The 25,356-nt window shown below is 42.5% G+C and overlaps 1 protein-coding gene across 4 annotated transcripts in view; it reads right to left on the bottom strand.

Moving 5' to 3' along the window:
- SETBP1 (SET binding protein 1) overlaps positions 1-25,356 on the bottom strand; it is a 325,800-nt gene that overhangs the window by 128,889 nt on the left and 171,555 nt on the right. For 2 of the 4 annotated variants that reach the window (XM_042850713.2, XM_024103393.3), the window contains exon 3: positions 16,959-17,012. The exons of the other annotated variants lie outside the window; for them this stretch is intronic. In XM_042850713.2, coding sequence (XP_042706647.2) covers positions 16,959-17,012 — 54 coding nt within the window. The remainder of the gene's footprint in view (positions 1-16,958; positions 17,013-25,356) is intronic. 4 annotated transcript variants of the gene reach the window in all.

Below are 25,356 nucleotides of genomic sequence, written 5' to 3'. Positions count from 1 at the left end.
AAAGCAGAAACTCAAGGGAATTTTCCTTTCATTATCACCACCACACAGAAAGAGAGGATGTGACTATGTCCTCACAGAGCGGAGTGCTTTTGATACAGCCATTGATCTCATTAGCTTTTTGATTTTTTTTTGAGTGGAAAGGTAGAGAGACATAGGTACGTATGCGAGTGAGTGAGTGTGTGTGTGTGTGTGTGTGTGTGTGTGTGTGAGAGAGAGAGAGAGAGAGAGAGAGAGAGACTGAACAATTAAACAAGCTTCTTAAAATATATATGAGACACTGATGAAGCCACAAACAAAGGAGTTGCCACCTTGTTCAGGAACAGTGCTCCTGAAATATGCTGTTCAATGCAATTTATTATATCGTGTGGACTTCTGGCAAAATGAGGGATATAAGTGTCACATCAGAGCCAAGATTTCGCAGGTCAGTCTAACAACCGCAGTTGTTAATTTGCTGGTGAAGAGACCCCTTAGGGCTTTTTCTGTACATGTACCACCGGTGAAGCTCCCATTGACGTCAGTGGGACTGCCTCATGCAGAATAAGCATAGAATGTGCGTAATAAGGGATAGATAAAATGGGACTATGGAGACAGGGTGTAACTTTAATAGTATAAGGGTCCATAAGTATTTGGGGCCCAGATCAGCTAATCTGATCTCCATGCAGTTAATTTTCCATGTGCATTTTTAATATCCCATGAACATAAATCTCAAAAGTGGCAGCCTGATGTAAGTTTGAGTCTTCAATGGGGAAACAACAGGTTACCATCCCAGTGAGGAACTGACACAGTCAAAAAAATTCATCTCTGGATGAAAATACGCACATGCCCTCCTAACAGCAACATCCGGAAAGGGCAAGCGTATCATGTCGCCAGCAATTGGAGATGACCCGTTTTCTCTTGAGCGGGAAATGGGAACAGAGCTGCTTCTCTGCAGCCTGTGGCTACAGTATTCTGAGACTGCAATCTAAAGAGGCAAAAAGGACTATAGCAATGACAATACCACTCTTTCCTGTGCCATCTGGTTCCAACATTATTGCTCCATAGAGCAAGGTAGTGAATTTACTGTGGTCTAGGTTACGTATGGTTATGTCCAGGACGGCAGTGCATAGATCCAATCCATACAGGAGTTCTATCACAATGCATATTTAGAGCACTCCAAAGCACTTTTGAAACTGAAAGGCACACAGGAATAATTTCACCACCACTTAAGTGAAAAGCAGCAGCAGCCACTGAGAAAAGCATAGCCACACTGAGCCACTGTAGTCCTGGGGATTGGGCACTGAACAGTGACAGTGACCTGCTGTGTGACGAGAGACAAGTCAGCTCATCTCTCCTGTGCCATCGTAAAGTGGTACAATGATAATCACCCTCTTTCGCAGAGTTTTCCCTCAGAAGTCTCCTGTCCAAATACTCATGCAGCCCAATGTGACACATCTAGCGCCTGATCCAAAGTCCACTCAATGAGTCTTTCCATTGACTTTGAGGGACTTGGATGAGACCCCTAGTGAGATGAGAGGATCACATCACAGAGGGGCATGGCTAGAAATGTATGGTTAAGTTTGGTTTGGACACACCAAACACGGCTCACATGGTGCATGGTTCTAAAGCAACCTGGTGACAAAGTGTATTCGGAGCAGCACAGGGAGGATTACAGGATGTGAAGAAATGAAATAAGAAAGTGATTTTCAATACCTGTGTGCAAGCATCATCACACGTGACACAGGAGGTCAGACTACATAATCCCAATGGTCCCTGCTGGCCATGGAATCAACGGATCTCAAAGAGCTTTAACAACAGAAGTCAGTATCATTACCCCCATTTTACAGATGGGTAAACTGAGGCACCGAACAATGAAATGGCTTGTCTACAGTCACCCAGCAGACTAGCAACAAATCCAGGAATATAAGATAGATCTCCTGAATCGCAGCTCACCATGCTGACCACTACGCCAAGTCAAAGCACAAAATTGCATTGCTCTTTGGTGTCATATGGCCTCACAAAATATTATAGTACTTTCTGGTTCCAACTCCCATTCTTAGCTCCTTTTTTTCCAGTTGCTTAACTTAGCTTCCTCAGATAAATTACTTTGGGGCTAAAATTGTCCCTGACTACCTTGAGCCCAAAGGTGATTTTTCTGGGAAAATCTGAGCAAAATTGTTTCAGGAATTTTTAGGTTGTTCAGTCCAAGGGAAAAAAAAACAAAAAAAACCCCAAACCCCCAAACACATAGATGTTCTTTAAAGTTTATTTCCTGAAACATTTTCTAAAGAATGAATGGTAACTCATGCTGCATATTAAATTAGCAGTAGGCCCAAGCAATTCCCCCTAGGCTCTGAACACCTCTGAATTTTGAAGGGGCTACTTTCAGAATATGAATCTAGATCCAGATTACAATATCACATACAACTGAAGCTCCCTAAAGTTAATCACTCCCTATCCTGAACTTCGGAGTGTCCAAAATCTCAATCCGTCTGAAATCTCAGGAGTCCTTCTGTTCCACAGAAATAACACCAACCTAGAAATTAGTCATGTGATTACCATTACGAATAGAAATGTATATAAAAACCTCAAGGATCTAACTATCCATCAGTATCTATCTATCCCATCCCTATCTATATAGCTGCTCATCCCTATCTTCCACATCTGTTTATGATTATAGACAGAGCAGTAGCAATGCCAGTAGTTAAGGTTCCCTATCAGTTTTTCCATTATACCCCACTGTTTTGAGGTGTTTATGCCTTTGATGAATTTTAACCTCTCCCTATTCAGCCTCTCATTCAGCTTGGATTTTTGTGGGAGAAAATTTAAGCAAAAAAAAAAAAAAAAAAAAAGTCCAGTCATGCTTCAGAAAATATACAAAAAACTTTATCGGTCTGTCTATCCATAGTTATGTAGCAACACAGAGAGAGAGAGATGCGAATAGAATTTGGTACCATGCTCTGTGATTCTTCTGGATGAAAGACATGATGGAAATGTATAACTTATTATCCTTTTTACTTGCGGACATCTTACATAATTTCCACTTTGTGGAGTACAACTGCCCCCCTCCCCCGCAGAAAAAGAGTCAGAAACAGGAGACAAGTAAATCAATATCTTCTGACTTGTTTGGAAACAAAATAACCAAGTAAATAAAAAATAAATAAAAGACTGATTCCCCTCTCTGCCAAGAATGTCTGTGCACAAGATATGTTTCAGGCTAGGCAATTAATGATTAATGCAGAGTAGATAGGGCTTGTTCTGGAGAGAGGGGAAAGTGCGCACAAACATACAGCCCATTATGGCAATTAATGGTTTAAAAGATTTTAAAAAGGCAAAACACCTTCCCCGAAAGTTTCAGTTTGCTGCATTTTCCTGTATTCTTTGAACTTTCTGTCAGGACAGATGTCAAGCCTTATTTCTGTGGTGTCTGGCGTGCCGCATTTTAGACACAGGCATTGACACTGAAAAAAGGCCCACACGGTGAGGAAGGCATTCAATAATTCCTCAAATCGTTGAGTCAGAAAGGACACTGAAGCAGGCTACTTAGTCCATCCCCCGAGCGGGGGTTGTAACAAGACTGATCCTCTATCAAGGATGGCTCAAGGACATAAACAGAGTCAAGTCTGCCCTATCTCCAAGTGAAGGTGTCTACACATCCTCACTTGACAGCTGATACTGCCTGGAAGATCTGAAGTGTTGCAAAGGTTTAGCTAATATTTACCCTGCTGCAGCTTATGGGCTGGATTCTGCCCTTTTCTAGCCAGCTGGAGGGGCAACACTGCAGGAGAAAGTCAGGCTGACTCAGCCACAATTCTGCTTGGGTTCTCCTGAGGAGAACAAGTTACAGTGACAGCTCTGCCCGTCTTGCAACGGGTGCTCCTATGAAGGGGGACAGCCATGGTCACACTGTCTTTGGATAACTAGCATCGATGAGGGCCCCTACGTATCTGCATTCCCCAACCAGATTCTTCCAAACCCCTTTATAGAGGCACAGGTCTGAGAGAAGTTCCCTGTGTCCTCTCCTCCCTTGCATATGTAATGACCACCATCCTAGTCATCGGTAGGGATTGAACCCAGGTCCTCAAGGGCTAAGAGAATAAGCTTCTCCCGCTTGTGCTGAAGAACTGTCCCCCTCTTGCTGGGAGCTGCAGCAGACTCCTGTCTTCTGTGAATCAGGCACACTGAGCTGTGGGCTGCGTGTGCAAACACAGGCCTGAGCACAATCAATCTCAAGGCAAGAGGTGAGAACAAAGGAAGAAGTGTGGACTCATGGTTATAGCACAGGACCCAGAATCTGGGTTCTACTTCTAGCTCCGTTGCCCACTGGTTGTGTGGCCCCACAGCTGTTGCTTAGGGCTAACTTTCCCCACAAGAGGATAATATAATTCAGGAGTGCCCAACATATGGCCCGTGGGCCGTACCAGGCCCACCAGAGCATTTTGTAAGGCTCACAGCCCGCTTCAACACAATATACAAACAGTCAATTCATTAGTGTCTTGTTGTCATGTTTACATCATTTTAGTTTACACAAGGAGGTATCAGAAAATGCCATAAAAATGGGTTTAATAAATAAAATGTTGTCATGTTTCATAGAAGCGCAAGCCTGTAAATAATAACTCTCTGCATTCACAGCTCAGCTGTAGGCTAACCAGTCCAATTAAACAGGTACTTACTTGGCGATTGTTGCTATAAAAAAATCAGGAACACGCCTTCAGATATGCGCAGATTAGCTACAGTCAGTCCCAGATACAATACTTTTGTTTGTTTTTTTCCCCCGTTTTCTATCATTCTGATACACATTTCATGCACTGATTTCTTTCTTTGTTTTTAAATAGCTAATACTGTACATAGAAAAAACCTGTGTAAATACATACAAAACAAGCTGAACTTAAAATATGAATCTTATTAAAATATGTAGAGTCCGCTTGGCCCATACAAAGTTGTGCTTAGGTTTATGGGGCCCTCCTCTGTAATAAGGCTGGGCACCACTGATATAATTCACTTACATACCCGATAGGTCAGTTGTAAAAAATGTACTAATGCCTAAGAGCTTTGAGCTCATTGGATGACAGAAGCTACAGAAGTGCAAAGTATTATTATGATTATTTAATTCATGCATATATACATAATCTTCTACACAGCTTCCCCACCTAAGTTCAAAATGAAAACAAAAAGCAAAAACAAACCGGAACGGAAATCAAAGAAAGTCTAGAAATTATTTTCTGATTCATAGGCCTCTACATCATATAGAAAAAAACCTTACTCAGGGAAGTCAAAACTATATGAAAACATTAATTGCCCAGGAGCATGTGGGATTAAAGCATTTGAAACAAAGTTATTTGAATCACATCAAAACATGAAAGTGAAGTTCATTCTCTACCCTTCCCCCAAAAGAGTAAAACCCATCAATGCATGAAATGTAGCTAAGCTTCACTAAAGCCAAATGCAGGATTTAAGCACCTAGATTAAAGGACAAGTTGTTTGTGCAACTGATACGATATTATGAAACTTTAGACATTTCTTTCACAACTGACGAGGAACTGAATGCATTAGACAGGCCTGTTTCACATCAGAAAGCACAAAGACTCCAAAGTCCATATTCCACTGGATTTTTCTCTGAACTCCATTGTTTGTGGTTTAAAAAAAAAAAAAGGTCAGAGCCATTTTTAAAGGAGGAAATCATATTTCTTAGGCTGCAAATGATACTTGCTGCTAGCAAGAAAACAACTGGAGCTTAATCCTCCTGGAGCAAGGAAATTTACAAGGTCAAAATCACAATAGGTATAATCCCCCAAAGAAAGCAGGGGAGAAAATAAAATACATCAGGCCTTGGTTGGCGGTGCAGAACTGCGGCACATTGGCAATGATTACAAATGACTCTGTCAAATGCAACAGGTTTCCTCCTAACAATTAAAGCTGTGAGATGTTTTTAGCGGAAGGTTTGCATTATTTGGGGGCGCCTGGTTAACAGAGTTGCATCTTTATTCTCAAAGGTCTTTTTCCCGGGTGGAAGGCGTCATACAAAGTAATGAAAAAAAGAAATCCCTCTTCAAAGCTCTTTATAAACGTCACCTCATTAATCCTCAACTCATCCTCCCAAAGAACCATTCTGCTGCTTTTACTCCCTAACTAGTACCTGACCCTTGATTTCAGACACACTGCCTGCAGAGGGTACTCAAAGTCACCAAAGGGGGGGCGAGTCTGGCTGAGAGGGAGTCGGGGCTTGTCTCCACTTACCGGGGAATTGATGCATAGCGATCGATCCACCGGGGTTGATTTAGCGGGTCTAGTGAAGACCTGCTAAATCAACCGCCCATCGCTCTCCCGTCGATCCAGAGCGGTGTAGACGCCGCAGTAAGTTGAGCTAAGGTACGTCGACTCCAGCTACGTTATTCATGTAGCTGGAGTTGTGTAACTTAGGTTGACTTAGCCCCATGGTGTAGATCTGCCCTCAGTGTTAGAACACTGGAGTTCCTGGAGCACAGTCCTGTGCTCAGATTGTTAGGGCACCTATTGAGGTTTCAGCAGTTCCTAATGCAGGGAGATTCAACCATGAGAATGCCACCTGTCTGGGCAGGAATTTTGCTTCTATCGCTGATTGCTGAGGGAGGGAGATAGACAAAAACTCCTGGTATAGCTGTAGACGTCCTAATATTGTACTTGTGCTGCATATACTTTCCTTTGTTAGTTTCTCCTTTCTTGGGGTTTTGCAATGCAGATGGTCTCTAAGGAACCGATCCTGTTAACACTTACTACCAAGCCTAGCATTTATTACCACAATTACTCTCACTGTCTACAACAGAAGTGCTCATAGTAATATGCTACCTGTGCTTAGCAACCAGGGCATGTGGCACTGCTGTGCTGCACTTTGTTTGCATGAATGCAAAGGGTGGGTAATATATATATATATACACACACACACACACACACTATTCTGATCTGGTAGTATTTGTATTTTGCATTGGTATCAATGACTCCTAAAAGTGCTGGGCAATAGTGAGCCACGTCTGACGAGTTTGCAAGACTAGGCTACACAGCTGCTGAGACAGCATCCCTCTGACACCTGGATTTTGAAGCCAGAAGGAACCATTTAGATCATCTAGTCTGACCATTGCATAACACAGGCCAGAGAATTTCATCTCATTACCCCTGTATTGGGTCCAATAGCTTGTGTTTGGCTAAAGCATCTCTTCCAGAAAGGCATTCAGATTTGAAGACATCAAGACATGGAGAATCCACCACTTGCCTTGGTAGTTTGTTGCAATGGTTAATCCCCCTCACTGTAAATTATTTGTGCCTTATTTCCAATTTGAATTTGTCTGGCTTTAACTTCCAGCCATTGGTTCTTGTTCTGCCTTTTTCATTTCAATGGCTGCTTTCTGTGGGTAATTTCTTTGTATATCAAACCCTCCAACTTGCAATGTATTGAATAATTCTTCTGGGTTGCTGGACAGGTTGGTCTATTTCAATGCCTTTTGTCTCAAAAAAGCAATCTGTCCAGGAGAAGAAATTACAAAAGGGATGTGAAATCATGGCATCCCAGCGAATTTCCTCTCCAACTACTTTACTGCAACATTAACAGCGTTGGATTAGGTTTGTCACGTACCTTCACACAAAGAAGAAAACAAGCAGAACAGTTCAATATTTGCTCTCTGACGGCCTTTTTTCTTTGGCAAATGTATTTTTTGCGATGTCCTCCAAATTCCTATGCCAAAGGAGCTGCTATTTTGCAACATGATATTTGTTTAACCAGGTTGGTGGAGCCAGTGAAAAAATAAAATGGAAATAAATAATAAAAGAACAGCCCCACACCTCATTTTTTATTTCAATAACCACAATTGCAAGGCTAAAAAAAAACCCAAAAAACTTAAGCTCACGTATTGTTCATCAGCTTGCATGGTGGCCAGATCTGGGATTGTAACCAGAGACCATTTTGTATCTGTTCTGTTAACTTTCAACACCTATTGACTTTGCATGGCACCATGCAAAGCAGCCCTAGACTGCGGTTTTGCAAATGACAACATGCACAATCCATAGCCCTTGGTTATTAAAAATAGTGCACCCTGAGGACCAGTTCAGCCTTCCATATGGACACGAGACGTGATAGAGTGATAAACAAAAGCCCAACAGGAAATTGGCATGCTGGTGTGTGCAGTTTTAGCTTTCCTCCTCCAGGGATGAAAAGATGCGTGCATTTGATTGGTTGATTTGGGGAAGCAGTATCCAGACCAAAAGGCAAAGCGTGAGCTCAGTCATTGTCAACCCCGAGTGCTTAAAATCAGACACTAAATTCCATATGGAGGTGCCAAAATAAAAACGACTGGCTTATGCAAAATTCCCATTGCCTTCAGGATTTGGAGGTGTACACACTAGACAACTCTGAAAAATCAGTTTCTGTTTGTTCAAGTGCCTAAATATGAAATCAAGTGGATAGCTACGGTACGGACATCCAAATTTCACAATTCTAGGCATGATAGGAACATAGGAATTAGGAAGTTCTTACGATTTATGAATCGCCAGAGTGGATCAGAGCCAAGATCCACCTAAGTCTAGTATCCTTACTCTGACAGTGGCCAGAGGAAGGTGTAATAACCTCACCATAGGCAGACATAGGGTAATCTACCCCCACACATTAGGTCTCATTCTGATTTCCAGCAGTTAGAAATTGGCTTAAGCCCTGATAATTAGTGTCTGGAATTCATGGACAGAGTGCCAAAGTATTTAAATAATGGGTAAGATCAAGCAGATCCTTAGTTGGAGTGAATTGGCATAGCTCCATTTATTTCAATTTGTATCAGATGAGGATGTAGCTCAAACTTCCTAAAAACATGGCCGCTGTGCCTAGTGGACTCATAAAAAGAACCAAAGAGACTCACTAAATGCAACCTAGAAACACAGTTTGCTTTAGACACAACCAATGCAAGTAACTGATTGGAACTTCAATCTTTAGATGGCCCTACCTTAGGTACTACGTTATTCACGTAGCTGAAGTCAACGTACTTAGATCTACTTACCGCGGTGTCTTCACTGCGGTAAGTCAATGGCTGACACTCTCCCATCGACTCTGCCTGCGACCCTCTCCCTGGGGAGAGTGCTCGGCGGTCTATTTATCGCGTCTAGACTAGACGCGATAAATCGACCCCCGCTGGATTGATCGCTGCCCATCGATCCAGTGGGTAATGTAGACAAGTCCTTAGAGTCCCCGTTACCACGGGTTTCAGAGTAGCAGCCGTGTTAGTCTGTATCCGCAAAAAGAACAGGAGTACTTGTGGCACCTACATGTTTCACTCTATATGCATCCGAAGAAGTGGGCTGTAGTCCATGAAAGCTTATGTTCTAATAAATTTGTTAGTCTCTCAGGTGCCACAAGTACTCCTGTTCTTTATCCCATTACCACAGAATCATAGAATCGTAGGACTGGAAGGGACCTTGAGAGGTCTTCTAGTCCAGTCCCCTGCACTCAAGGCAGGACTAAGTATTATCTAGACCAGAGGTTGTCAAACTGGCGGGTGGGCCCCCCTGTGGGCGATGTGGAATGTATTCTGGGGGGAGAGGGTGAGACACTTCAGGGGGAAAAAAAAAAACTTACTGGACACATTTTACCCACAGCAATGAATAAACTAGCAAAGATGATTTTCCAGACATATCAGGTCATCAGATGGCGCTGTGCATTTGACTCTAGATGACGCTGTGGAATTTGGCAGATTTCTGTTAAGCTTGCCTAGCATTATACAAAGACATTGCCATCTGTACATTAAGCCGTTTGCTAGGATGCAGTGGGCACATTTAATTGTAAACATCGACCACAACTGCAGTTTTGCTTTTGCTGTTATTACAATGGATGGTTGGTTCTGCTTGAATCAATGCCTTACTGTTTTTAATATTTAGTGAGAGTTGCATGTTGATTTTTTTATTGCTCTTCTCTGGACTTTTTCTAATTTGTCCCCATCCCAGCTTGGTATCGTCCACAAACTTTATAAGTGTACTCTCTATGCCATTATCTAAATCACTGATGAAGATATTGAACAGAACCAGACCCAGAACTGATCCCTGAAGGACTCCACTTGATATGCCCTTCCAGCTTTATTATGAACCACTGATAACTACACTCCGGGAATGTTTTCCAACCAGTTATGCACTCACCTTTTAGTAGCTCCATCTAGATTGTATTTCTCTAGTTTATGAGAGGGTCATGTGAGACAGTATCAAAAGCCTTACTAAAGTCAAGATATATCACATCTACCACTTCCCCCCTATCCACAAGACTTGTTACCCTGTCAAAGAAAGCAATTAGATTTGATTGGTATGTTTGTTCTTGACCAATCCATACTGACTGTTACTTATCACCTTGTTATCTTCTAGCGGTTTGTCTGCCTTCTTGAAATCCATTGTCTGTATTGTGCTGTTTTCCCTCCTAACATTCCTTAGAATTATGAACTCTATCATTTCATGATCACTTTCACCCAAATGCCTTCCAATGTCAAATTCTCAACCAGTTCCGCCCTTCCTCCCTCCACCTTCTGAAATAAAAAAAAAAAAAAAAAAGTCTCCAATACATTCTGAGAACTTGTTGGATAATCTGTGACCTGCTGTATTATTTTCCCAAAGGATGCCTGGGTAGTTAAAGTCCCTCACCACCGCCACCAAGTCCTGTGCTTTGGACGATTTTCTGAGTTGTTTATAAAAAGCATCATTAATAGTAACAGAGCACCTGAATATTTAATACAGTTATCTTCACAACACATCTATGAGGTAGGAATGTATTTTTGCCCCCATTTTGCAGAAGAGAACCTGAGGCACAGAGAAACTGATTTGACCAAAGTCACACAGGAAGTCTGTGGAAGAATAAAGAATTGAACCCAGGTGCCAGGCTAACATCCTAGTTACTGGACCATCCTTCCTTCTTTGGCCCTGTGTTGATTCAGCCACTCATAGACCACTCTGATCTCCCTCTTAATCATCAAGACATGATGGGAAAACAATTCAGAGCCTAGTCACCAGATGCCCATCCACTTCTGTAGCTGGGAGTCACACTTCCTTTAAGGACACCTCCTTGGTGAGTGTGAAACCAAGCATACAAGCATTACAGAGGCAATCAAAGCTAGTGAAACATTACTGATCTTTAGCTGCTCTTGGGTTGGAGCTACCAGACGGAAACATTCATTTTGGTTTTTGACCAAACTGAAAGAAAAAAAAAAGAGAGAGGGGGATATCAAAAAGCCATTTTTTTCCACTGGGGGGAGAAAATCCCATTTTCCAACCAGCTCTAGCATATCTTGACAGGGTCTCAACCGCAGGACACAAACTCATAAGGGACATAACAGAACATCCCTATAACATGTAAGCAATGTTTATTCTCAATGGTAGTTAGATGACCTTTCATCTGAAGATCTCAAAACACTGGACAAACATTAACTAACCCTCATACACTCCTGGGAGGATAAGAGTTAGCCCCAGTTCACAAAGGAGGAGGCTGAGACAGGTGACATGACATCCTTGTGGACACACAGGAAGTCTTCAGCCAACCCAGGGACAGAACCTTAGGGCTACGATCTCCCCTCAAACAGGGGTGTCTGTCTTTTGAAGTCATTCATGTGCATGTAACTAACAGGAGGATCTGACTCCAGCCATCTGAATCTCCCCCCACCCCATAAGAATGGAGTTGTCGTAGTCTGCAGCAGGCGAGAAGGTGCCCTGGAGTCCTTACCACCCTTCGCTGGCTCTACCCGCTGTACCATACTTCCTCCAATATGAACACCAGGAGAAGCAGATGCTAGCTCGTTGAGCTACCTTTTAGCATCGAGAAACATGCATTTGGGAGAGTATTCCAAGCAGTGGAGAAGGATGAAATAATGGGAAGGACACTAGACAGACAAATATTACTGTTAGAGAAGTAAATACAAAACACATGTAACATCCGATTTGGTAGGAACCATGTTACAAAGAGTAGGCCCGATATGCATTGTCTTAAAGACCTCATTACATGAGCAGAACATCATCACCTCATCAGATATAATGAAGCCTCTGAGGAAAGAGGGGCGGAGGAAAGTTTGACCTCTTTACACAGGAATTCTCCCTCTTCTGTTGTCTTTGTCCCACTCTGGGTACGTCTAAACTGCAAATAAACAAACAAAAAACAAAACCGTGGCAGCAAGTCTCAGGGTATATCGACATAGCAAAGAAAAACCTGCCGGGCTTGAACTGCGTGGCTGTTTCATTGCTGTGTAGACTTCTGGACTGGGCTCTAGGGCCCTGAGAGGTGCAAAGGTCCCAGAGCTCCCGAGCCCAGAAGTCTACACAGCAATGAAATAGCCCCGCCCCGTGAGCCTGAGTCTGCTGGGACAGGGCAGCTGCGGGTTTTTCTTTGCTGAGTAGACATAGCCTCACAGCTCAGGACAACTGGCTTGGGTCAGCGGAGCTCAAGCTGCAGGGCTAAAAATAGCAGGGTAGACCTTCAGGCTTTGACTAGCCCCCAGCGTCTGAAACCCAGGCTCTGCAACCCAGGGATGGGAGGGACCTTGAAGCCTGGGTTCTAGCCCAAGCCCAAACATCTACACTGCTATTTTAGATCTGCAGCACGAGCCTTGCGTGCCTGAGTCAATTGACCGAGGCTCTGAGCCTCGCTGCCGCAGGGTTTTTTTTTTTTTTTTTTTTTTTGCTGTGTAGACGTATCCTCTCTCTTTCCTCTTTACCTCCCACAGTTTCTCTTCTTTCCCCCCTTTTTCTTGTAAGAGAGTGAAGCACTATTCAGTTCCTAAACCACCACTGGCTCATGAAATCAGGAGCGTCTCTTTCCAGGAGGATCAGGAAATGGCCTGGCTGAGATTTCGACCCTCTGTGGAAAATCCCAGATGTGAACCTCAAGGGCTTTGGTTTTTTCAAATACAGCAGAGTTTCCCTGCTGGGAAACCCTCAGGCTTGCCCATCTGCAGTACAGTACAGTGCATACTATTACAATGGCACTTTAGCAATAATTGTGTCCTTTTGAACCTCGCCATTCAAGTCACTCCATTGATTACTTGGAAGAATGCAGACTCTCATGTTATTTGACCGGCACATATACTCTGAGAATTTAATCCCCTCAAATATTTTTCAATAACTTCCTCTAATTACAAGGAAAACACATTGAGTGATGCATGCATTGAAGAGCTTCCCCTCATGTCTCTCTTTTTCTGTTTAATGAAGAATTTGAATCACTTTTCAGCTTCTTAATCCTATAATCCTGAAAGGAATTTGCTCTCTTCCAAACCCGAGGGGTGGGTGGCTTGTGCTTAGTACAGTACGCCCTGGAGATCTTTCAGCAGGGTCTTTCCAGAGGAGTCCCAAATACCTGCATTCCTAAATTGTGCTACCAGGTCTGGTGTCATGTGACTAATGAGCTACACAGCTCTAGTAGAGGCACATTGCTTGTGTCATTCAGGGCCAGATTTTCCTTTGTGCTAGGCAAGGGCATAATAATGCAGTCACATGGTGAGCAGGACGTAGAGCTTTCCCAGCAGAAATGGACCCAGTTTCACAAAGCTAATCAATTAAACCAGCACATTTATTTTTCAGGACAGTCAAACACACAAACCAATGGCCGCATACCACTCTTACTCCTCCACTGAGGCCTCTTTGTAACTCAAGAGACAACTGGGGCCATTACCTATTACCTCCTCCACCATGGCTATTCATGTCAGCACCTCCTGACCCGCGACATGGCCCTGTGTATTCAATGGATGGTGCCATTCACCATCACAGTTGCGAGAAGCAGATTGCTACACTTCACTGAAATGCCTTTTGAAAAGTATATTGGGCAAAGGTCATACCATGGGCCCAGCTCTTCATTGCTTTGCACTTGCTTTATATTAGCGTAAATGGTTGTGCAAGTGAAACAGTGTAAAAGTTAACACTACATGCAAAGCAACGGAGAGTCAATCTTCCCTGTATTCATCAGCTCAGCTACCAGTAGGGTGACCAGATGTCCCGATTTTTGGATCTTTTTCTTATATAGGCTCCCATTACCCCTTACCCCCGTCCCGATTTTTCACATTTGCTGTCTGGTCACCCTAGCTACCAGTCATGCAAGCAAGAAAGAGAAAGAGAGAATGAAGGGTGTAATTTTAGTGGTCCAACATAGGACTAGGTGCCAGGGAGGCTCAAGAAGGATGTTGATAAATTGGAAAAGGTTCAGAGAAGAGACACGAGAATGTTTAAGGATTGGAGAATAAGATTTACAGCAATAGACCCAAAGTGCTCAATCTGTTTTGCTGAACAAATAGAAGGTTAAGAGGCAACTTGATTACAGTCTACAAGTACCTACGTGGTGAAGAAAAAAAATGATAATGGGCTCTTCAGTCTAGCAAACAAAGATATAACAAGATCCAATGGTTGGAAGTTGAAGCTACCCAAAGGTAGACACACATTTTAACAGTGAGGATAATTAACCTTTAGAACAACTTACCAACGTGGTAGATTGTCCATCATTGGAACATTTTAAAACAAGTATGGATGCTTTTCAAAAAGTTATGTTCTGGTTCAGACAGGAATTAATTCAGGGAAGTTCTATGGCCTGTGTTCTACAGGAAGTCAGACTAGATGGTCACAGTGGTCCCTTCTGGCCTTATAATCTTGCCTCCGAGCCAGCCACTGCTTAGGGGTTCTGCCTCTAGTGCAAGGGAATGTGTGGTCATTGCCTGAGTTCAGGGCTAGGCAACCTATGGCACGCATGCCGAAGGCGGCACGCGAGCTGATTTGCAGTGGCACTCACACTGCCCGGGTCCTGGCCACCGGTCCGGGGGGCTCTGCATTTTAATTTAATTTTAAATGAAGCTTCTTAAACATTTTTAAAACCTTGTTTACTTGACATACAACAATAGTCTAGTTATATATTATAGACTTAGAGAAAGAGACCTTCTAAAAACGTTAAAATGTATTACTGGCACGCGAAACCTTAAATTAGAGTGAAGAAATGAAGACTCGGCACACCACTTCTGAACGGTTGCCAACCCCTGCCTAAGTTATTCCAAAATGCCTCACCCTTTTTACCGTAAGTCTTTATTGAGGAAACTCTTAGTTTCACCCTCTTTAGAGGCCATTCAAAGTTTAACAGGCATAATAATAGCAAATAAGGAAAAGATAATACTGACAGAAAAAATGCATCACTAGGAATGACTCCACCGATGAGCTGTTACATAGGTAGTAATAGCAATGGGGCAAATCCTCGAGTTTTCATTCAGGCCAAACTCTCATTAAAACAAATGGGTTCAGGAGTTTTCTCTATACTTTGCACCGGAGACCCAGAAAACACTTAGCTTATAAACACCACTAAAGGTAGCAGGCATACAGAGGGAGAAACTCATACACAGAAAAGTTACATCACTTGCTGAAGGTCACAGAGCAGGTCACTATCAGAACTAGCCATAGGGCCTAGGACTCCTGACTCCCAGTGCTGTGATCATTAATCAAAACTGCCTCTGCACTTATCTTAATAATTCCAAGATGAACTCGACACTCACCTAGTACTTCAAAGCACTGTACAAAACATTCACAATGCATGGGCCAGTACAAGAATGTGAAATTCCCTTCAGAGAAGGATTTGAGAGATTCCGGAGGAAATCAAGGACCAAAATAAGCATTCAATAAAGAGTAGGTCTGATATGGATCGTCTCACAGAACACAATTCCAGGCACATCTATTTGCACAGGTCTTTCTTTAGCAGAAACCCTGACCTACAGATATCCTTCCAACCCCAGAGAAAGACAACCTATGGAATACAACCCGACAGACAGTGGAGAAGAGACTATGTCCCTGCCAGGATGATGTTGAACCTTAACATTCTTGAATATGGTGCCTAAAGACCCTGGGGATTGGCACTAGATAGATTTATTTCATCTACGGAAATCACACTTGTAATTGCCACGGTTTTGTATATTGAAAGAGCCTCAGTTTACTTTATCCCAAATCTCTCCTTCATAGAGAGCAGGGTCTCTATAAGCGAAGGCGTCAGAGTGATGCTCTAGAGCTCTGGAGGGGTGCAGCAGTCACTGTGTAACTGTGATAATCTAGTTAAAGGAGGACGCCAGGGCATAATTAAATATCTTGGCCTGCAGTCCTAACAGAGCAGCTGGAAGACCTGATGCTCTCCCTATAATAAACTCTAGCTCATTTATTACTGCTTTGCATATATGTCTAGAAATGAATTCAGCCCCCAGCCCTAACTCTCCTCATGCTTTATTACTGCAGAGTTCAACTTGTCACTGTCACTTTATTCCTATGTAATGACTGCAGCACCCACGTGCATTTGCACCTAGGCAGTCTCAAAACTTCGGTGTCCTCAGAAAAAAACAGGGCAACTCTCCTTGCAGTCTGCTGAAACACTTTAAATATAGGAGTCTTTGGCCAATTGACCATCTTTTTGTCTTCAGGAAGTTCAGGATACAGGCTAGAATGCTCAAGGTTTGCATTTCTCTTCTGGAGATGGAATGGGATGGTCAACAAACTGGAAATGATTAATCATTATTATTATGTATTTGTACTACTGTAGCGCTTGGGAGCCCTAATCATTGACCAGGGCACCATTGTGCTAGGTGCTGTACAAATACAGAACTAAAAGACACTAAAAGGTCCTTACAAACTAATCCAGCCTTTGCACAAGCCACGGACAGCCATTATAAATATGAGACTCTCTCTGTGTTTTAATGTAAAAACATTCACAAGGAGACATTTCACAAAATAGATTGAATTGCAAGCTCTGTCTCTCTCCTACTTAAAACAACCAAGAGCACTTTTCCACTTAGTGTCGTGTCTGGGCCTCTTAGTTATGATGTTATTCTCTGTTTGCAGGGAAACGGGAGTGTAGGAATTGCCTCACGGGAGCAGAATAACAGTTTGTCAAGTGGAGTACCCCATTTCCAACACTGGATGCTTCAGAAGGAGACATATAACCCCCAAAATGGACAATTATGAAATGATACACATGTGAAAGGAAGTTTCTCACTAACCTCAAGCAGATAGTGGTTGCCTGACTTCTTTCCTGAAGCATGAATGTCAACATCCTGTAGAAAATTTTAACCTGGTCAGTGTAACTGTAAGTATTCTTGTTTTCCATAAAGCGCTCTAGAAAATGCTTAACTTTAAGCATGTGAGAAGACCCAGTGTCATTAAGCACATGCTTATGCCTTTTATTGGCTCAAGACTAGCGTAATAAGCAGCTTGTGGGATTGAGTCCGTAAATGTCCACTCCTTTTTGGATCCCATTAAGTTCTTTGTTCCAGTACTATCTTTCAGCAGAGAGTCACACAGGTTAATTGCCAATTCTTAAAGTATTTTATTTCATAAATTCTAAATTTACTGCTTTTGAATTTCCTGGTACTTGTAGTAGGCCTGACAGACTTTTATTCTTTATTGTTTTCACCTCCAATATGCCACTTTATCTCCTCTCTTAAATAAACAGCCCTAATCTTTGCAAATAGAAATGTTTTTTTCTACAGTTAAAGAATAATTCAGTGGAAACATTCTTTATTTGAATTTAAGTCTCCCCTCCAGGGCTGTGAATCTAAACACAATAGCACTGCGCTAAGGCAGGGGAATTGGGAAATGAAACTGACTAGAAATAAAAGTGAAAGAGGCAAAACCAAGATGAATTAAACACATAAATGAGAGAGAAAGAAACAAAAAAAAAAAAGAACAGGAGGACTTGTGGCACCTTAGAGACTAACAAATTTGTTAGTCTCTAAGGTGCCACAAGTCCTCCTGTTCTTCTTTTTGCGGATACAGACTAACACGGCTGCTACTCTGAAACCTTTCAAAAAAAAAAAGAAAGAAAAGAAAAAGTAGATGAGATTGCCGATACCATTCCAGTGTTGTTAATCTCAGGGATTACTAATATTGAAATATTTTAATGTATTTTTTTCTTTACAGTATCTCTTTAAAGGTAGAAGCTAAAATGGTCTTTTATACCATTCATCTGATCATTCTTCATTTTTTTCTAAACATGTCCTTTCTAATACATTTCCTTACAGTTTTAAGGGACTCATTTGGTCCTCTTCATCAGCTACTTTTAGACTCTCATGAGCCAGAATTTGATCTGCATGTTGCTGTAAATCAGGAAAAACTCCACTGAGGCAAATGGAGTTACACCAGTGTACAAGTGGCATGGGATCAGAAACAGGCCTTCAGGATGCTGCATGCAGACAGGTTCGCTATCGCTAGCCTTCGCTCAGATTAATCAAAATGTGCCTGATTGCTTCATCCCTGGTGCTTGTGGAAACACTGCACACTATGACCTTTTGCAACAAGCAGTAGGTTTTGATTTCACATGCCAACTATTCTTCAGTAAGTATGCGTAAATCTTATGGCTTCCTCCTGGAAGAATGTTATTTTTATATGGATAAAGAGAAAAAGAATCTAATAAAAGTACAGTATCCAGTCTGAGAGACTAGTCTTCCTTTTACTGAAGAAATACAGCAAAAAAAAAATGTAACAGCAGATTAGGTACAATTTAAACTGAACAAAGTGGCTGCAAGGTAAATAAAGCATTAATTTTCCGGGGTTCAGGACAGGGAAGGGAGTGGACATTTTCAGAAAATCATTCTTAAGAAGAAATAGTGGAATGAAGCTTTAATGTTCACATGCCAAGCTGTCAACGCCTGACTTCAACACTACCTTTATCTCTCCTCTTTTCTATTTATACATTACACACAGCTATTTTTCCCCAGCTTTAATTGTACATCAAAGAACCAACTGAATGGATCAGGTTGGGAAGCTGCTGATAGCAACACTGGGGAATCCTGCAAACGTAGTTCTAAAATTTCAGTTCTTTCCACTGGTGTGTTAGTTATTTTTTGGCAGACTCCTGAAATAAGAAATTCAAGAACATACAAACGGCCACACTGGGTCAGACCAGTGGTCCAGCTAGCCAAGTATCCTGTCTTCTGATAGTTGCCAGGACTTGAAGCTTCAGAGGGAATGAACAGAGCAGGCAATTCTTGAGAGTGTCATGCCCCTTCCTTCATCCAGTCCCTGCTTCTGGTAGTCAGAGGTTAAGGACACCCCAAGCATGGATTTGCATCCCTGACCATCTTGCCTAAAAGCCATCAATGGACCTATCCTCCATGAACCTACCTAATTCTTTTTTGAACCCAGTTATACTTTTGGCCATTGCAACATCCCCTGGCAACGAGTTCCACAGGCTGACTGTGTTGTGTGAAGAAGCACTTCCTGATGTTTCTTTTAAATCTGCTACCTATTAATTTCATTGGGTGACTCCTGGTTCTTGTGTTATAGGAAGGGAAAAATGACACTTTCTTATTAACTTTCTCTACACCATTAATGGTTTTATAGACCTGTATCACATCCCTCCTCAGTTGTCTCTTTTCTAAGCTGAACAGTCCCAGTCATTTTAATCTCTCCTCGTATGGAAGCTGTTCCATACCCCTCATCATTTTTGTTGCCCTTTTTTGTACTTTTTCCAATTCCCATATATCTTTTCTGAGATGGGGCAACTAGAACTGCATGCAGTATTCAAGGTGGGGATTCACCATGGATTTATACAATGACATTATGATATTTTCTGTGTTATTATCTATCCTTTTCCTAATGGCTCCTAACATCCCGTTAGCTTTTTACATGGCTGATTCACATTGGGCAGATGTTTTCAGAGAACTATCCATGATGATGCCAAGATCTCTCTCTTGAGTGGTAACAGCTAAATTAGGCCCCATCGTTTTGTATGCATGTTTGCCCGTGTGCACTACTTGGCATTTATCAACACTGAATTTCATCTGACATTTTGTTGCCCAGTCACCCATTTTTGTGAGATCCCTTTGTAACTCTTTGCAGTCAGCTTTGGTCTTAACTATCTTGACTTATTCTGTATCGCCCGCAAACTTTGCCACCTGATTGTTTACCCATTTTTCAAGATCATTTATGAACATGTTGAACAGCACTGGTCCCAGTACAGATCCTGGAAGGACTCTGCTATTCACCTCTCTCCACTGTGAAAACTGACCATTTACCCATACCCTTTGTTTCCAATCTTTTAACCAGTTACCGATCCATGAGAGGACCTTCCCTCCAAAGAGTCTTTGGTAAGGGACCTTGTCAAAGGCTTTCTGAAAGTACAGTATATCCTCTGGATCACCCTTGTCCACATATTTGCTGACCCCCTCCAAGAATTCTAATAGACTGGTGAGGCATGATTTCCCTTTGCAAAACCATGTTGACTCTTTCCCAACATATCATGTTCATCTATGTGTCTGATAATGCTGTCCTTTACTACAGTTTCAACATATTTGCCTAATACTGAAGCCAGGCTTACTGGCCTGTAATTTCCCGGATCGCCTTTTTATTGTTTAATTTATCAATTTGTTCCCAAATCTCCTGTAGTGGCACCTCAATAGTTAGCAAGCAAAGGCACCCTCGCTGTGCTTCCATCTAGGTTCATTAGAAAAAGCTGAAGATTAAACAAGTTATTTATTATACTGGGAAAAAAATAAATAGACACAGAGTACAATTATCAAATGTGCCTAAGTGATTTAGGAACCAGCATTTTAAAAAGGTATTTAGGTGACTAAAATGCAGGTAGGCACCTAGTGGAATTTTGAAAAACATTTATTCCCACGCCTTTAAAAATCTGGTGCTAAATCTGTTTTGAAAATGGGATTTGGGCTCCTACGTCATTAGGCACTTTAGAAAATGTTACCCACTGTCAGCTAGTTTTAGTCAAACCAATCTAGCTTACAACTTACTTGTCATCCCATTGTGAAGGCATGTGCTAAAAACATAGCGATTGCCATACTCACTCAGACCAGTGCCAGAGCCATGATAATACTGGATTAGATGGACTGCTGGCAATTCCTATATTCCTACCACATTCATTCACAATATCAAGATAGGTCAATTTGACCAAAACAAAATGCCAGCTTTCCTCCCAATCAGATACTGAGAGTACTCAATATTACTGACCTGAACAATACCTGCGAGCGTAACCTAAGGGCTTGTCTACATGGTGCATTAGTCCACAGCAGTGAAGTGTAAATTCTAGTCCACACCAGCGTGTCGCGCACTAACTGCCCCGTGCAGCCCCTGCTGGCGCACACTAAACACACTATGTTAACACGCACTGGAGAACTTTCAGTGCATGCCAGCAGGGTTCATATGGCCTCGTTAGTGCATGACGTGCTGGTGCAGACTAGAATTTACACCCCACTGGCACAGACTCATGCAATGGGTAGACAAGTCCTAAAGCATTACGTACATGGTGTACAACGGATCAGACTTCATTTAAAGTAAAAAAAAAAAAAAAAAAAACTGGAAAAAACAGGCAATGAACTCCAGAGAGTTCCAAGCTGTCCTCGCTGTCCTAATTGGGCTTGATACTTTCCCCACAGGAGGGGAGACAGCATCTTTAACATGACCTGTCTCTGGCTTTTATTCTGCTGTACAAACATGCAGGGCCCATAACTTGCCCTATGTTGCAGGGCTATAGGGCACAGGTTTGCACTGCGGGTGAATACCACCCAGAGGACTCCATCCTGCCCTGTGCTGAGCAGATACCCTGGGTGAGTGAGGAAAGGAGTGTATGAAGCTTCCTCTATCCATTATTGTCCCTGCATAGAAACAGGGGTAAGGCCAAATCTAGCAGCCAACAGACCATTAGGAGAGAGGCCCAGCTATGGCCATTATTACAATATAACTTGCTAGGGAGTGTGGCAGCATGAACTAGAAGAGGGGGAGCATGTTGTTTTTTTTGGGGGGATGCAATAAGTTGTGCCCTGACATATGGTCCCAGCCATGCTGCCCTGCACACGCTGATCCCATTACACACACTTTGGGCTGGCCCCATGCAGCACACCTGTTTCCAGGTAAGGTTAGACTAATCATGTGAAGTGAACTCTTTACAATAATAGCACTCTGTATTTCCCTAGTGTTGTCCCATCTGGGTATGAATTCATTTAGCCTCGCAATGCTCTGTGAAGTGTGCCACTAAGCTCTCAACACTGAACCTGGTATCATCACCAATGTGCCTTTTTAAGGTCGCAGGCTGTAATGGCACATAAACCATCTACATCTGCACCAATATAGATGTAATAGATGGGGAAACTGACACACAGAAATGTCTGCAAGACAGTAACTGAGTTTAGAACCCTGGTCTCCTGTCCACCCAGGGCCGGCGCAACCCATTAGGTGACCGCAGCGGTATTTCGGCGGCGGGACCTTCCGCCGCCTCTGTGGGGGGCGGCATTTTGGGGCGGGACCTTCCGCTGCCTAGGGCGGCAGAAAAGCTGGCGGCACTCCTGTGTCCACCAGGCCTATGCACTAACCAGTAAGTCCTGCTGCCTAACCAGTAAGTCATGCTGCCTCCCATCCCGTAAAATGGTATTGTCCTTCCTTTCCCTATTGCTCAAACCTATCCTGAATTGTTTTGGTTCGAGGATGAGACAAGCAAATATTTCCTAATTCTCCTAGGTTTGACATAACCAAAATCTTTGCAGAGCTCAAAGCAGACCAGTATAGAATGGTTTCCCCTACCCTGCCAGGGACAGTGTATCCAGATGGGAACTAAAGATCATTTTACTCAGTAAGACAACAATGAGTCTCCCTAATGAGGCCAATGGCAAACTTGTCTTTACTTCCTATGGTAAATGCCGTTATTATTCAACGTATGACCCCCGAAAAGGATTAGAATTCGACAATGGGAAAACCACCTGCCAGGCAGACCATGTGATGGTGGCCTTTAACTGTAGATACAGAGCCACAAAATGATCTGACTCTGAGGGCTAATATTACAGTGTGACCAGAAGACAGGCATGCCCTAAATATAAACACAGGAACAGCCATGCCAACAAAGAATGCTCAGCTTCGTAATCCCTCTGCCATCACAAAATACAGGGTCAGTTATAATATTGACACATATAAACAAAAACATTGGACCTATCCCTCGTTAGTGTTGAATCACAAGAGATATGTTTTTCTAAAGAGATTAGTGATTTTGAGTTCCCAAGCTGAGATATGGTAAATGGATTTGACTTCCAAAGGGCAAATGTTCAGAACTTCCTGACAATCAGGCCCTTTTTAAAGGTATTTCACCTTAGGCATCCACAAATCAATACAACTCTTGGACAATACCTAATGGTTTTTTGTTGATTATGGCAAGATACCAACTGTATTCTATGAATGTACCCAATTTATGTGTGGGAGTCAGTGTTGTCTAGCAGCTAGAACAGGAGATTGAGAGTCGGGGTTCCTGTATTCTACTTTTGGCTCTCCCACTGACAAACTGTGTGACCATTGATAAGTCACTTAACCCATTCCTGTGCCTCAGTTTACCTCAAGGATAAATGGCTCTTGCAGCTTATTTTATTTACACCTGTACGAGAGTGAATGCAAACCAGGTGCAAACGGTTACTAATGTCAGATGCAAGTGAAGATTCTGTTCTGGTGCCACTTTGCACTGGCATAAATGACTATCCACGGTGCCAGGCAGTGGAGAATCAGGCCCAGTGGAGTGACACTAGCAGAACCAAGAACAGAATGAAGCCAACATACTCCATTTGTCCCCTCCTTCTTTCAAATCCCACCTATGTGGCCCCTTAAAGCTTCCTACTGCTTCTCTGGTCGGAGCCATGAGCTGTTCCCCTGTGTCTCTTTGTGTATGGTACAAATTGCAGGAACTGACAACCAATCCAGCAGATTCATAGATTCATAGATTCTAGGACTGGAAGGGACCTCGAGAGGTCAACAAGTCCAGTCCCCTGCCCTCATGGCAGGACCAAATACTGTCTAGACCATCCCTGATAGACATTTATCTAACCTACTCTTAAATATCTCCAGAGATGGAGATTCCACAACCTCCCTAGGCAATTTATTCCAGTGTTTAACCACCCTGACAGTTAGTAACTTTTTCCTAATGTCCAACCTAAACCTCCCTTGCTGCAGTTTAAGCCCATTGCTTCTTGTTCTATCCTTAGAGGCTAAGGTGAACAAGTTTTCTCCCTCCTCCTTATGACACCCTTTTAGATACCTGAAAACTGCTATCATGTCCCCTCTCAGTCTTCTCTGTTCCAAACTAAACAAACCCAATTATTTCAGCCTTCCTTCACAGGTCATGTTCTCAAGACCTTTAATCATTCTTGTTGCTCTTCTCTGGACCCGCTCCAATTTCTCCACATCTTTCTTGAAATGCGGTGCCCAGAACTGGACACAATACTCCAGTTGAGGCCTAACCAGCGCAGAGTAGACCGGAAGAATGACTTCTCGTGTCTTGCTCACAACACACCTGTTAATACATCCCAGAATCATGTTTGCTTTTTTTGCAACAGCATCACACTGGTGACTCATATTTAGCTTGTGGTCCACTATAACCCCTAGATCCCTTTCTGTCGTACTCCTTCCTAGACAGTCTCTTCCCATTCTGTATATGTGATTGTTCCTTCCTAAGTGGAGCACTTTACATTTGTCTTTGTTAAACTTCATCCTGTTTACCTCAGACCATTTCTCCAATTTGTCCAGATCATTTTGAATTATGACCCTGTCCTCCAAAGCAGTTGCAATCCTTCCCAGTTTGGTATCATCTGCAAACTTAATAAGTGTACTTTCTATGCCAATATCTAAGTCGTTAATGAAGATATTGAACAGAGCCGGTCCCAAAACAGACCGCTGCGGAACCCCACTTGTTATGCCTTTCTAGCAGGATTGGAAACCATTAACAACAACTCTCTGAGTAAGGTTATCCAGCCAGTTATGCACCCACCTTATAGTAGCCCCATCTAAATTGTATTTGCCTAGTTTATGGATAAGAATATCATGCGAGACCGTATCAAATGCCTTACTAAAGTCTAGATATACCACATCCACAGCTTCTCCCTTATCCACAAGGCTTGTTATCCTATCAAAGAAAGCTATCAGATTGGTTTGACGCGATTTGTTCTTTACAAAACCATGCTGGCTATTCCCTATCACCTTACCACCTTCCAAGTGTTTGCAGAGGATTTCCTTAATTACTTGCTCCATTATCTTCCCTGGCACAGAAGTTAAACTAACTGGTCTGTAGTTTCCTGGGTTGTTTTTATTTCCCTTTTTATAGATGGGCACTATATTTGCCCTTTTCCAGTCTTCTGGAATCTCTTCTGTCTCCCATGTTTTTCCAAAGATAATAACTAGAGGCTCAGATACCTCCTCTATTAGCTCCTTGAGTATTCTAGGATGCATTTCATCAGGCCCTGGTGACTTGCAGGCATCTAACTTTTCTAAGTGATTTTTAACTTGTTCTTTTTTTATTTTATCTGCTAAACCTACCCCCTTCCCATTAGCATTCACTAGGTTAGGCATTCCTTCAGACTTCTCAGTGAAGACCGAAACAAAGAAGTCATTAAGCACCTCTGCCATTTCCAAGTTTCC

Source organism: Chrysemys picta, chromosome 6, assembly GCF_011386835.1.
Source record: "Chrysemys picta bellii isolate R12L10 chromosome 6, ASM1138683v2, whole genome shotgun sequence".
Taxonomy (NCBI): Eukaryota; Metazoa; Chordata; order Testudines; family Emydidae; genus Chrysemys; species Chrysemys picta.
The sequence above is the reverse complement of the archived record's forward strand: the minus strand, read 5'-3'. Positions and strand labels throughout refer to the sequence as shown.